Source organism: Nansenia antarctica (assembly GCF_963989245.1).
Source record: "Nansenia antarctica genome assembly, chromosome: 14".
Classification (NCBI taxonomy): domain Eukaryota; kingdom Metazoa; phylum Chordata; class Actinopteri; order Argentiniformes; family Microstomatidae; genus Nansenia; species Nansenia antarctica.
In genome coordinates this window covers 9,737,913-9,752,962 of record NC_137684.1, presented here as the reverse complement: position 1 = coordinate 9,752,962, position 15,050 = coordinate 9,737,913, and the positions used below count along the sequence as shown (strand labels likewise).

The 15,050-nt window shown below is 45.9% G+C and overlaps 1 protein-coding gene across 1 annotated transcript in view; it reads right to left on the bottom strand.

Annotated features, from left to right (window-relative positions):
* Positions 1 to 317: 317 nt before the first annotated feature.
* The window catches only part of LOC308169813 (L-fucose kinase-like), a gene marked incomplete at both ends in the record, with an annotated part of 32,060 nt that continues 17,327 nt past the window's right edge, over positions 318 to 15,050 (bottom strand). The window contains 6 exons of the mRNA XM_080544556.1: positions 318 to 389; positions 1,749 to 1,972; positions 7,048 to 7,147; positions 10,005 to 10,192; positions 10,463 to 10,582; positions 11,193 to 11,336. Coding sequence (XP_080400682.1) covers positions 318 to 389; positions 1,749 to 1,972; positions 7,048 to 7,147; positions 10,005 to 10,192; positions 10,463 to 10,582; positions 11,193 to 11,336 — 848 coding nt within the window. The remainder of the gene's footprint in view (positions 390 to 1,748; positions 1,973 to 7,047; positions 7,148 to 10,004; positions 10,193 to 10,462; positions 10,583 to 11,192; positions 11,337 to 15,050) is intronic.

Genomic DNA, 15,050 nt, shown 5'->3' with positions numbered 1-15,050 from the left:
TTTACGAATGGTGGTAACTTTGTTAAGTACTGTAACTTTGAGTCAGAGGGTTACTACTTAATAAGGTCCTCTGAGCTAACACTGCTTTCACATTTCATCTTTTATAATTACTACTGAACACTCCAATAACAGTTAGTCTCACAACAACACTTGAGCAGATGTGTTGGTGGCAGTGAACATTCCTTTCAAAAGGCATGTGCCAACTTAAGGAAGACACAGTGTACAGTAAGTAACGGGACAGTAAGTAACGGGACAGTAAAGCAGTGGTGAGGTCCGTCCATGTTCATTCGTCTGTCCGCCCCGTCCGTCTGTCCGTCTCAGGAAGGCTCCAGCAGTGAGATCCCCTCCATGTCCAGCTCAACTGAATGGACAGTGAAGTCTCCAAGGCCCTGTGATACACAATAGGCAATGCTGGTTTGTTTTGGCTCCATAACAGGGTTCCTACAAGTTTCAACAAGTCAAATTTAATACCCTTTTAGGCCTTTTTCTAGACCTCTTTGAATAGAATTTTAGACCTGTCGCAAAACCATATGATAGCTTTTTGTCATCCTCGAGGTGATGAAATTAGGGATTTCACTGCCATACAGACAAAAAAGTCTGAAGGATAATTAATATAAAATAAATAAGTCAGATAATTACTCAAAAGTAAATGTATTAACATTAACAGTTAACTGTAGAAAGTCACTTCAACGTGAAGAGAACAAAGTGCACAAAAGCTTCCTTGCAGGACAGCTCCCTTTTTAGGCCTTATAAATCGGATTGATGGATTTTAGACTTTAGGGGCCCTTTTATGCACTTCATCAATAAGACGAGGCGGTAGATCTAAACTTAAGACGTGGAGGCGTGGTCAAGGCCACTTTGCTATTATGCGTGCTGTAGTGGGCGCCTAAAACCCGGCGCTAAGCAAAGAAATTAGTCATGGGTGTGTTTTGGGCGTCTTCTCAATCAACCCAATCAGCGTGCCAGGTGCCATTCCCTTTAAGAACCGGCTGCGTTGAGTCATTAGCGCTATGCTATTATGGAAGTCCTGAGAAGGAGGTCAGCGCGCTTCTCTGCCTCTCCCTTCTGAAATAAAGCATTTATACTGTGACCGTAATTGACGTCTTGCCGTGGAGCCACGTGCGTGTTCATGTGTGCCCACATGCATGCGCAAACCGCGGAGGCGCGCTCGTGTTTCAAAACGTGCATGAAGTCTAAACTTAAGAACTTTTCAAACCACTTCTTAGCGATAGGAGCAAAGTCAGATCGCATAATAGCAGGGGCGCCTAGTGCACTTCATTAACATATGAACACTCCCACAATGAGCAATATATGCACGGGAGTTTTACGTCTTATGTGTGGGCGCCTATCGACACCTGTATAATAGCAGTAGCGCGTATGAAGCGCATAATAAGGGTGGGGGTAGGTCTTAACCTGGCGGTGAGTCTTAATTAACACTTAAGACGGCAAGTTAAGAAGTGCATAATAGGGCCCAAAGGCTTTTTACGACCGACGCGGGAACCCTGTTTAAACTCATGTAAAGACTGCCAACCAGAAGTTGATAGATCAGCTCTCCTCTTGGAAAGAAGTAAAAGTTTATTAGCCATTTCATGAACTGCAAATACATTCATCGGAAATTCTACGTTCTAGATTCTAGAGCTCTACATACATGACACAAACAACATTACCTTAATGACATGAATAAGTGCTCAGTAGGATATATGAATGCAACATAGTGGCCATTTCCGTTTCTCTCCTTCCGTACTCACGTGTGTATTGTTGAGGATGTGCCTCACTGTCTCCCCCTGCTGGGGCTGGCGGGTCAGCAGGTAGAGGAAGCCCCCTCCCCCAGCGCCGGCCAGGCTCTGCCCCAGGGCCAGGGGGCGGAGGGCGTCCATCATGGCCCGCACGGCGGCCGGCTCGCACCCGGGAGCCATCACCTTCTTCTGCTGCCAGGAGCGCTCCAGACACGCCCCCAGCCTGGTCAGAGAACCTTCCAGAAAGAGAGAGAGAGAGAGAGGGAGGGAGGGAGGGGGGAGAGGGGGACACTTCTTAAAACACACCTTTTCACAATGGCTTACTTGGTTTGATCTCCTGTATTTTGTTTGTTGTTATATCTGATTTTGCTGTTTTTATCTCATTTTGCTTTGTTGATTTTAATGTTTTGATATGTGGTTTTAAACTGTCTTGTAAGGTGTCCTTGAGAGCCTTGAAAGGCGCCCATAAATAAAATGTATTATTATTATTATTTATTATTACTTCAACAAAAGAGAATATAAAAAGTTTCCCCAATGAAAAAGTCCCTATTCATGCTAGCAAGCACATTTGCATTGTTATCTGGCTGGTCTCATGCTCAGTGTGTGATTGTGTTAATTTTACGAGTTCCGTCGAAAAGCTCATGTGCAGTACGGCCTGATTTTTTTAGATAGATTTTTTTAGTGTCATTTGGTCACTTTTGAGTCACGTTGTGTTCAGTTACCCAAAACCGTGGCTTGGTCTGAGGGGGCGTCTCTCACTCATTCACTCACCAGCTGTCTCACCCTCACTCACTCACCCTCAGTCTCACTCTCTCTCACTCACCCTCACCCTCACTCTCTCTCACCCTCAGTCTCACTCTCTCTCACTCACCCTCAGTCTCACTCACTCACCCTGAGACTACAGGTGGCCAAAAACAACATCGTGGGGGATAGCTGTGTGATTATTCTGACCGAAACCTGGCTAAATGACAACATTGTGGACGCTTATGTTAGCTTGGAGGGGCGTACGTTGCACCGCGCTGACCGAACGCTGCTTAGTGAGAAGACCCGCGGAGGCGGCCTCATTATATCTACGAAGGACAGCTGGTGCTTAAACACGAAAACTGTAAGTAGCCACTGCTCCCAAGACCTGGAATACTTGACTGTTAAATGCCGACCCACATACCTCCCTAGGGAGTTTAACGCGGTGCTAATTACATGTGTGTATATAGCGCCTAGCGCAGACAGCAAAGTAGCATTGGCGCGACTATATGAAGTCATTAGTAGCCAACAAAGCACTGATCCACAGGCTATTCACATCATAGCGGGGGACTTTAATCATGTCGACCTGAAGGCAGTACTACCCAAGTTCTATCAGCATGTGAATTGTGCAACGAGAGGAGAAAAAACACTGGATAAGGTATACACCAACATCAAACGTGCTTACAAGGCTAGTCCGCTAGCTCATCTAGGCATGTCTGACCATGTGTCAATCCTCCTGATTCCTGCATACACTACAATGGGGAAAAGTGCTCCCATCACCACTAAGACTGTCAGAACCTGGCCAGAAGGGTCCGCTCCACTGCAGATCTGCCTAAATGACACCCTATGGCAGGAATATGAGCATGAGGACCTGGAACAGTACACGTCGTCGGTTCTGAACCACATAGTGAACTGCACCAACTCAGTCACCGTGGACAAACGGGTCCGGGTCTACCCCAACACGAAGCCATGGATGACTGGGAAGGTCCAAAAACTGATCAACGAGAGGGACAACGCCTTCTTCGCAGGGAAGCGCACACCGCTGTACAGCTCCACCAGGGCCAACCTAAAGCGCGGCATCAAAGCGGCCAAGGCAGAGCACAGAGAGAAGATTGAGGAATGCCTCCTGAGCAACGACTCCAGGCGGATGTGGCAGGGGGTTCAGCAGATGACAAACTTCAGAGCCAACAGGCTCACAGCCGCAGAGGACGACCCCCTGCTGGCGGGAAAGCTGAACACCTTCTACGCCCGGTTCGACGAGGGGCGAACGGAGGTAACCGCAACACAAACACCACTCTCTCCAGCTCTCAGCAGCCTCACCCTCACAGAGCATGAGGTGAGACGCGTACTAGGGATGGACGGTTTTTCGGTTAAACCGAAAACCGGGGTTTATAAAAATAGAAACGGTTTTTTATCAAAACCGTCTGAAACCGTTTTTTTTTTTTTTTTTTTTTAGAAGAATAAAATAGAATAAGAATAAAACTGGAACATGTCACATGTTTGTCATGTGTGAAAATAACAATGATACAGTCTGAATCTGCCGCGCAATGAGTGAGAGGTTTGGTCAGTTGTGAAGAATAACTGAGGATTAATATCTAATTGGGATTATATTTAAGGGTAACGAATCACTCTATGGGAAAGATAGTTGCCTTCAGTTATTGGTAGATAGGAAAGTTTTTTTACAATTACTTGCTTACATTTAATAAGATCATTTTCGCTGCTCTCTGTAAAGCGCATTGGGTCACTTTTGTGAGAAATGCGCTATAGAAATAAAATGTGATTTGATTTGATATCAATCAATCAATCAAACTTTATTTATGTTCTATAGCACAAATCATGCATTGAATGTAACTCCAAGTGCAGTATTTACTAAACCACAATATAATAAAACAAGAGCTATACGGATCAAGAGTGTTTGTGCACAGCGCCACTGTGTGTGAAGGCGCTACTGAAAGTGATGACAGAACGCATGTCTCAGAAGATACGCGGTCACTTAGTGACGCAAAGGTAGTTCTGTATTTATCTCTATCTGTATTAGTACATTTATTTTGAAAGCTCTATTTTGACAGCTCTACCATGGGCACTTTTATTTTGATGGGGCATTCTTTGTTGATTGACTTACGACAGTTCAGGACGAGTCAGTCTCGCGGCATGTGGTTTTTATGAAAAGCTTTAAGTATGTTCACTGCATAATTCTAAGTCTAATATTTCAGTGATTATTGAGCAGTATTCAAATATTTAAATACATTGAGCAGCAGCTGAAACTTTGTCTAAGAACCAAGATATTGAGAAAGCAGTTCATTCAATGAAGACGCTGTTCCAAGAGATGATCTTCCGTGCAGGCGTGCACCCTGGATCAGCGGAGCTGGTGTGTTAAGTGTTCATGTGTTTTCATGTATGGTGTAGCTTACAAAAGTCTGCCTTTCCACTTATATTTGTGAAACTAAGTAGCCTAAATGTGTTGCGACTGTGCTTACGGTGTTTTAATGGTGTTCGACATGAGTGTATTGTAGCAGTAGGGCTCAATTATTTGAAATTGGCGCTCTTTTGTTTTTGTTTTTTTTACATATTTTTTATTTATTTTTTATTTTTTATTTTTACTGTATTTTTCGGTTAACCGGAAAACCGCGGTTTTACTCTCTGACGGTTTTTCGGTTTCAATAATTGGAAACCGTCCATCCCTAACGCGTACTGAAGGCGGTGGACCCCAGGAAAGCCTCGGGCCGGATGGCGTCCTGGGACGGGTGCTGAGAGACTGCGCCGACCAGCTGGCCGGGGTTTTCACCAACATCTTTAACCAGTCCCTGTCCCAGGCCACCGTCCCACCCTGCCTGAAAACCTCAACTATCATCCCAGTCCCGAAGAAAAGCACGGTGAGCTGCCTAAACGACTACCGCCCGGTGGCACTCACACTAATCATCATGAAGTGCTTCGAGAAACTAGTCCGGGCCCACATACTCACACGCCTCCCGCCCAACCTGGATCCATACCAGTTCGCCTACAGAGCCCACAGGTCCACAGAGGACGCCATAGCGACGACTCTCCACGCCACTCTATCCCACCTGGAGAGGGGAAACAGCTACGCGAGACTGCTCTTCGTGGACTTCAGCTCCGCCTTCAACACCATCCTTCCAGACAGGCTAGTGACCAAACTACTAGACCTGGGTCTATCACACTCTATATGTGCGTGGATCAAGGACTTCCTGACCGACCGCCCCCAGAGGGTGCGGGTGGGCCCCCACACCTCCACAGCCCTCAGCCTCAGCACTGGGTCCCCCCAGGGCTGCGTGCTAAGCCCCATCCTCTACAACCTCTACACCCACGACTTCACCCCCGTCCACCCCAGCAACTACATCGTAAAGTTTGCAGACGACACCACCGTGGTGGGATGTATCTCGGGGGGGGACGAGGCGGCGTACAGGGATGAGGTAGAGCAACTGAGCAAGCTGTGCAAGGTTAACAACCTGCTGCTAAACAAGTCAAAGACCCAGGAATTCATCGTAGACTTCAGGAGGAAAAAGTCCGAGATCCAGCCCCTGCTCATCGACGGAGAGAGCGTGGAGAGAGTCTCAACCCTCCGATTCCTGGGACATCACATGTGGGATGACCTGGCCTGGAAGAACAACACAAAAGGCACCATCAAGAGGGCACAACAGCGGCTATACACCCTGAGATGCCTCAGGAAAGAACACAACAAGCAGGAGATACTGGTGGCCTTCTACCACGGCGCAGTGGAGAGCATCCTCACCTACGGCATATGCAACTGGTTCCACAGCTGCACAACAGCGGAGAGAAACGCGCTACAGAGAGTCGTGAGAACAGCACAGAAGATCACCGGCGCCCCCCTCCCCTCTCTGGAAGAGCTGTACAACACACGCTGTCTCAGGAAGGCCTCCAAGATCTCCAGGGACCCGACCCACCCTGGGCACGTACACTTTATCAGGCTGCCCTCGAATAGGAGGTACAGGACCCCGGCCGCTAAGACAAACAGACTGAAGAACTGCTTCTACCACAGGGCCGTCAAGGCCCTGAACACAGCAAAGGCCTAAGTTCTGGGCCCAGGACAGTCCGGACGGATTGTATGGCAGCTAGTGCTGAGGCACAAACATGTACATTTCAAGCCTGCAAACTGTGACACTTTAAAATAACGTGAAAAAATACTTTTGTGCAATATGACAACCCTAGTTGACTATCTGTGCAGTATAGTACAGTGGATTGTGTACATAGCCTTTATTGATGTAAACCAGCTCCTTACCTTCTTGTGATTTTATGCTTTTTCTAAAAAAAAAAAAAAAATTCTTTCCCTTTCCTAACACCAGGGGAGCCACCCCTCCTAAATTTCGTTGTTTGGTACCTGTACTGTAGCAATGACAAATAAAGTCCATTCCATTCCATTCCTCACTCTCACTCTCCCTCAGTCTCACTCTCACCCTCACTCACTCACCCTCAGTCTCACCCTCAGTCTCACCCTCACGCTCACTCACTCACCCTCACTCACTCTCACTCACCCTCAGTCTCACTCTCACTCTCACTCACTCACCCTCAGTCTCACTCACTCATCCTCACTCACCCTCAGTGCACGCACGGGCACACTCCTCTGCATTGTCCACCAGCTGTTCAGCGTTCTCCACGATGGCAGGGAGGCGGCTGTACCAGCTCCGCACCACATCCTGCCAAACACAACACAGTTTAGGTAGGCTACCCAATATTATCTCCCGGTCTCAAATGGTTAACAAGTGTTAGTGACAGAGAGAGGTAGATTAGAGTTAGGTAGAGGAATGTAAAACGATCAGATCTAGGACAGACTTAATCCCTCATTACATATTTCCAAGATATTGCTGAAAGGTGACCTTTTTATTGATGTTCGATTACTAATATTATTTCAAACAGATAATTTCTTGAAGTTGATCACAGTACCAGACTTTAGTATTCAGTATACAGCCTTTATGTATTTAGAATGAATATAAAACAAAACAAAAGTGGTGGAAAAAAAAAGCCGTCAATAAGATGAAAGGAACAGCTGATCTTGATGCTCTTGACCACAGATTTAGAAGAATAAACTCTATTACAATGCCCCCTGGGATAGGGAATCTCCAACCCTTGGTTCTAAGAACAGCACTTAAAGGTGGGGTTTGAGAAACACTCAGCTCAGTCAGGACAAACCTTAACATGGCATTGACTCGCATTAAAAACTGAGGTTTAGGGACGAGGCAGAGGGAAGAGTGATCAGTTTAGGACCTGTGGCTTCCCCTCCTCATCTCCTTTCCTCCACTGAAGTATCAGGACAGTCACAGGACAGGACAGGTAAGACAGTATTATTCCAGGTGGGCATTTACCACCGTTTTTGTTAGTCTTATCTTTAAAGAAGTGCAGATGAGCATAAATGAAGTAGATAAGGCCACTCTTAACTTATTTTGATTCCTTTGTTCAATAATTGAAGAGAAATTGCAGCATTGGCAGGAAGTGTTCTACTGCTACTGTATAATGTAAACAGGAAGTGGTATTACTGTGAAAGACACAGGAAGGACGTGTATGTTAGTGTAGCGACTAGATAGAGCCAAAAATAAAAAAGTTGCAACAAAAGAAACCTGTCTGGTTTCTGTATTGTAGACAGGAAATCATGTATGAGACAGACAGCCAAAACCATGGGTTGCCTACTCATTAAGACATTGATGTAGGATTGATAGTCATCATTATTTTGTAGAGATATGGTCTCATCCCTGAGAAATAAGTTAACATGCACACCATATTCCTGTATTAATCAGAATATGCTCACTAGTCGGGTAAGAGTCATGTAAACACGTGCAGAACCGGATTAAGGCCATAGGAGAATATTTGGAGAATATTCCGAATAAGACCCCTGGCATATGCCTGTTTGAATCTGAATATTGTGACATGTATACACCTTAATCGGAAAATGTCGCTTTCCGGAATATTCAGTCACGTCTGCGCATGCTCGATTCGCAGGGAATCCTGGGTTTTGTTGCTAGGGACAGCATAGCAAGCCACGATGGCGACTAGCAGGAGCCAGCATTTCTGGAGTGAGGAGGAGACTGCAGTCTGCCTTCAGATAATTAAAGATTTAAATATCATGGAGTACATAGATGAAAGAAAACATAGAAATAGTGACCTAGTGATCTTTTAAAAAGTTTGTGAGGGACTGAAGGAGGGAGGTTTTGTTAGAACAGTCAACCAGGTGAGACACAGGGGGAACACACTCAAGGTGGCTCTGGCTGGCATGAACGGCATAAGCTGGATACACTTGTTCGCCATTTCTTCTCGCTCTTGTCTTCCAATGTTGAGGACAAAGTGGATCAGCAGGAGTGTTGTAGTTAAATTGTGGTTCAAAAGCGCAAGTAGGAGAACACAATAATGGAGGACTATGTTGGAAACAAGCATTGTGGCCTAGCTGTGGGTTAACGCCCGCTCAACGACCACAACCAAGCTACCAACACTAACGTTACTATAGTAACAACTATTTCCGGATGACTTCATAATTTTTAAGACGGGGGCTCGAATCCCACTTCTGACATACACTTTTTACTGCATTTCGTTGTCTGATGCTTGTACTCTGCAATAAGTTGAATCTAATCTAAAAATGTATGTTTAAAATGATGGCATAGGCTAATTTATTAGAGAACTGACATAACTACAATTGTGTTTGAAGCCTTTCTGACTAGTAAATTATGTTCTTCTAGCATTGTAACGGGACCCTGGATTTGGCATAGATTATTATTTCGTATGATTACTGATGGATAGATGATTCACTTACTTAGACAGATGTATATATTGCAAATCGATTTGCATGAAGGCTTCTGTTAAATGTCAAGAAAATAAACCTTAAAATCAACCGCTCTCACCTGAGGCAAGGTTCAAACCAGCCAGACTATTTGTTTTAACCTTTGAAAAGTTTATTGAACAAATTGTGGAAATACCAGTTCATGCCCTACGTGTGGAAACAACGAATCAAGCTTTTGAGAAGACAAAAATCTTCCTTCTATAGACAGACACTCTCCAGAGACATGATGAGTTAATGTGGGGTTCAGAATGAAAAAAACGGTAAATGGACTGACTTATATAGACGCCTTATTCCAAAGCACTTTACAACAGCCTCTCATTCACCCATTCACACACACATTCACACACCAATGATGACAAGCTACCATGCAAGGCGCCGGCTGGCTCATTGGGAGCAATTTGGGGTTCAGTGTCTTGCCCAAGGACACTTCGACATGTGCCCAGCCGGGGCTCGAACCGCCGATCTGCCGACCTTGCGATCATTAGACGCCGGCTCTACCTCCTGCGCCCCAGCCGCCCCCAAATGGAGGAACCAGAGGAGGATCAGGGAAATAATGACAACCGGATTTCCTGTGTAAGCACATCCCTCCTGTTCTGTCTATAGAACACAGAAGCCAATTGTTGAGCACACGATAAGCTGGAAGCACAGGAACCATGTCATCTGTCAGAGGAAGGAACATGTCTGACTTAAGAGACGAGGCTTCATATCAGTAAGAGATGTGTGACTACCTGCAGTAGGTTCCGTGCTAGCCGTGTCTTGCCGGTGTAGACCAATAGGAGGTGTTGCTGTAGAGAGACCAGGAAGTCCTGGGACAGAGCGAGACGTTCCACTTCCACCCGGAGGGGGAGACACGCTTTGGACCGTGCCACCTTCACCCCCCCCACTAAACCCCCCACCTGGTCCTGCCATCCACCACCTAGGAGACGGTGGGAGGGACGGAGGGAGAGAGGGAGGGAGGGAGGGAGAGAAAAACACAAAGAGAGAAGGGGGGGGGGTGAATACTCACCAGCGAACAACCTCAAGCCCCAGATTCAGATGGCAAACATGAACAATGTGCAACACAGTTATGGAACAGAATGAAAACACCTCCAAACCCCACATTCAAATCAAACGAAGCCTTCATGCATATAACTTTGTGTGTGTGTGTGTGTGTGTGTGTGTGCATCTTGAGTGTGTGTTATCTGACCGGTGGTTAGCATCTGCTCTAGGTGCAGGACAGCGTGGATGAGGGAGTCTGTGTCGTAGGTGCGGCCGGTGCATCTGTACACAGCTGCCAACACCGCCCCCGCCAGGATGCTGCTGGTACCTGCAGGTAGGAGAGGAGAGGAGAGGAGAGGAGAGGAGAGGAGAGGAGAGGAGAGGAGAGGAGAGGAGAGGAGAGGAGGGGTTAAGGGAGTTGCATTCAGATTCTTTGAGAATTTTGAATGATTCTTTCTTTACCTATTTTTCTTTAACTCCACAAAGATCAAATTACGGATGGGAAAGAGAAGTAAGAAGGGATAAAGCACAGCTGAAATGTACATGTCAGACTTTACAGGAAGTAACGGCTTGTTGTTCCCTTGTATTAACATTCTTCTGGCATTGGCACGCAATTGCTCGAACGCATTTTGCATGACAGTGGACAAGCGTGTTGCGTGTGTCAACCTTTCCTCTCAGAGGTAATAGCCCATAATAATAGACCATAATAGAAATAGACCATAATAGACCATAGCCTCCTCCCAGCACCATGGCGATCAGACCTGTGTCAAAATAGTATTTGAAAAAAATTCAAATACTTTGAGCGTTTGCTTTAACCTTATGGGTTTGTCTTTGCACTTTTGGGACTATTGCATTGGCTCCACTGCGCTAGACCAACTCAGTCAAACCCAGACTGTTTCCACCCGGGTCTGACGGCTCTCTCTCTCTCTCTCTCTTACCCAGTCCAGAGCCGTGGGGCAGCAGAGACCAGCTGTGGATCTCCACCCCCCCTCCCCACCTCTGCAGCAGCTGCTCCTCCAGGGGCTGCTGGGAAGGGAAGGTGACCAGGCCGCTGCACACACACACCGCCTTCAGCAGGGCACCTGACACACACACACACACACAAACACACACAGGGATAGAGTTATACCGTCTCATTTTGTTTTCCAAACTTGTGATATGACGTTACCATTGGTGTGTGAACAGGGTATATACAGGAATCTTGAGGTTCATTTCAATACCTTTCTAAGACTTTTTCCAGACCTCACCGCCACTTCGAGCTGTAACCGTTTACATCAGTGACACCTTTAACTTAACAGTTTTAGTTTGCAATAGACTAGACCACTATCATACAACAGAATTCAAATAGGCTGGGAAAAATTAAACCAAAGGCAAGGTTTATTAAAAACATACATGCACACACACACACACACACACACACACACACACACAGATATACAGACACACACAGATGCATACGTACACACACACCACACATACACGTACACACACACACACACACAGATATACAGACACACACAGATGCATATGTACACACACACCACACATACACGTACACACAAACAGACAGATATACACGCACACACGCACGCACGCACACAGTCAGTTAGGGCAGCATACTCTCACCAACATGCATACACATATCTTTCAATACAGTAGACCTAATGTAGGATAAAAAACATATCCTGTCCATATAACATCCCAATAACTCTTAGTTAAACAAAAAGGGATTTAAGAAACAAGACGTAATGTGACTCATCCCACCAAGGGAGACACACGTCCTAGGACCATCTAGGCACCCAAAAGGCACCATCTAGGCGTCCAAAAGGCACCATCAAGAGGGCACAACAGCGGCTATACACCCTGAGATGCCTCAGGAAAGAACACAACAAGCAGGAGATACTGGTGGCCTTCTACCGCGGCGCAGTGGAGAGCATCCTCACCTACGGCATCTGCAACTGGTTCTACAGCTGCACAACAGCGGAGAGAAATGCGCTACAGAGAGTCGTGAGAACAGCACAGAAGATCACCGGCGCCCCCCTCCCCTCTCTGGAAGAGCTGTACAACACACGCTGTCTCAGGAAGGCCTCCAAGATCTCCAGGGACCCGACCCACCCTGGGCACGTACACTTTATCAGGCTGCCCTCGAAAAGGAGGTACAGGACCCCGGCCGCTAAGACAAACAGACTGAAGAACTGCTTCTACCACAGGGCCGTCAAGGCCCTGAACACAGCAAAGGCCTAAGTTCTGGGCCCAGGACAGTCTGGACGGATTGTATGGCAGCTAGTGCTGAGGCACAAACATGTACATTTCAAGCCTGCAAACTGTGACACTTTAAATAACGGGAAAAAATACTTTTGTGCAATATGACAACCCTAGTTGACTATCTGTGCAGTATAGTACAGTGGATTGTGTACATAGCCTTTATTTATGTAAACCAGCTCCTTACCTTCTTGTGATTTTATTCTTTTTCTAAAAGTTTTTTTTTTTTTTTCCTTTCCTAACACCAGGGGAGCCACCCCTCCTAAATTTCGTTGTTTGGTACCTGTACTGTAGCAATGACAATAAAGTCCATTCATTCATTCATTCATTCATTCATTCATCTCCCCTCCCTAATTCACCATTTGAACAACAACAGTGTTCTCAGACAGGTTTGGGTTTGGTCATGACATGCTCCACTCAACCAAAAAAAAGATCTTCATGACTTCATGTGCCTCAGCTCGTCTGATTTCGAGTCCAGCAGCTTCTCAGTTTCGACCAGTGTGTTCTGTTTTTCTTTGCATCTTCTTCTCAGGGTGTTTGATTTTGTGAGCAGCTGGGCCATTAATGATCCACATTTCCCCTCTGCCTGCTCGGCTAGCTGATCAGCATCTCTTTGGAGGGAGTGGCACACCTCTGTCAGAACCTTTTTCTTTTTCTTCAGGTCTTCTATGTCCTCTAGAACGGCTTTTCTCTTGAGGCCCTGTGCAGAACTCAGTTTCTTCCTCCGTTCATCTTCCAGGTAAATCCTGTACTTTGACCTTGCAGAGGCTACTGAACCCATGAACTCCTTGGTGAGAGGTACCTTGAGAACACCCCCACAGACACAGACCTTGTCGCAGATCAACCTCAAAGCTTCCATCGACCTTTCAAGGATGTTGCACGTTTCAACCTCCTTGTTGATGGAGAATCCTCTTTCTACCGTGGCTTGTCCATGGGACAGAAGTAGAAGGCTCTGAGAAAACTTGGACAGCTCAGGGTAAGACTGGCTGAGTGCTGAGTGCAGGAACACATCAAGCCGCTCCTTCAGGGGCTGAAAGGAGAGGAATCTCTCATCTCTCGCCTCAAGAGAGAGAAAGCTCTGGAACTGTTGGACGATCACATCACCTGGAACAGGGGAAATTAAATAAATATTACTAATAGGTTAAATTAAATTCTAGTCATTTAGTTAATCTTTCATTGGACAAATACACGGCACAGTGTCTGTAAAGTAATTAAAAGGAAAGCAGTGTAGTGTAGATATCTTCTGTGTTACTATTATTTCATTCGGATGCATTTGAAAAAAGCTTAGACACTTTCACACTGACAAAAGAATGCACAGAAAATGGTCTTAGCCTACAGTAACCTATCCACTTCTACTCTCTGTATATTTTTCCTACCAGCTGAGACGCCTCCTGCCAACTGCTTGTCCTGCAGCATTGTTTGTACTGTTGTCTTCATCTTTGCGAGGCACCACTCTGCATCTCTGTGCATGCTTGTGGGATCCAAACATCCAATGGCCCTGATCACTGGAATTTTCAGGGGGCTTTTCTCCTGCACTTTCTTAACCATGTTAACCAGGCCCTGCATGCACTCTTTCCTGAAGGTGAGCACAGAAAGCTCACCTACCCTGCTTCCTGGCTTGCCCTGAAGTGCCCGTGACAAATAAGGAACAGACTATAAACATAGGCTATAAATTATGTAGAAGGTAAGCTTTATAGTCTAAAAAAAGTTTCTCCATATCCGCTATTATTATTATTATTATTAATTAATAATAATAATACAAACAGCAGAATAAGATGTACAAATTGTAGTTGGATTGGTGTACAGATAGAGCAAATCCAGACATACATCCCTGAAAAGAAAATAGGCAGTATCAAAATTACCTTGATGGCAGTTTCAGCACCCAGGCCTATGTCAACATCCTTGTAGGATACCCTGTCCGCCTCATCAGCCACGTCAATTTTGGTCAGCTTCAGGGGAGTGGCGTCTTGCAGGAGCTCCCCCTTTACAAACCGCCGCAGGAGACTCTTAAAAGGATATAGCAAGCAATCAGTGACAGAACTATCCTACTAGCCTACCATTAAACAGATAATTGGTGTGAGTGTGTGTTTGCATCAATGTTTCATCTCAAGTGACTTGGCCAATCTATGTAAAACTGCACATGGCATTGAGGATGGATTGGCAGAGGGGCACTATTTTGCAGAGTTGTGGACCACCACAAATCCACGGGTATGGACTAGTTAATATAGATTAATCATAGTTGAATTAGGCCCTAGTGTAATGACTACCTTCAGCAGCTCACTCAAATCTTTGGCCAAGAAGGGCAGAACTGGCTCATCAGTTTGATAGTTGGTCAGGAAGGGCCTGAAGATCCTGGATATCGCCAGGAAGAACTGGAGCTTGGCGATGATGAGGGGATCCGCTTGTGCTGCCTCAATGATGTCGTAAGAGGCAGTACCGGGGTTTGGAAGCTTCTTCTGCTTGACTGCATCCATGTACATCATGATCATTGGCCACACTAGAATTGCCCTCTCTGACACAGGGACATTTTCAAC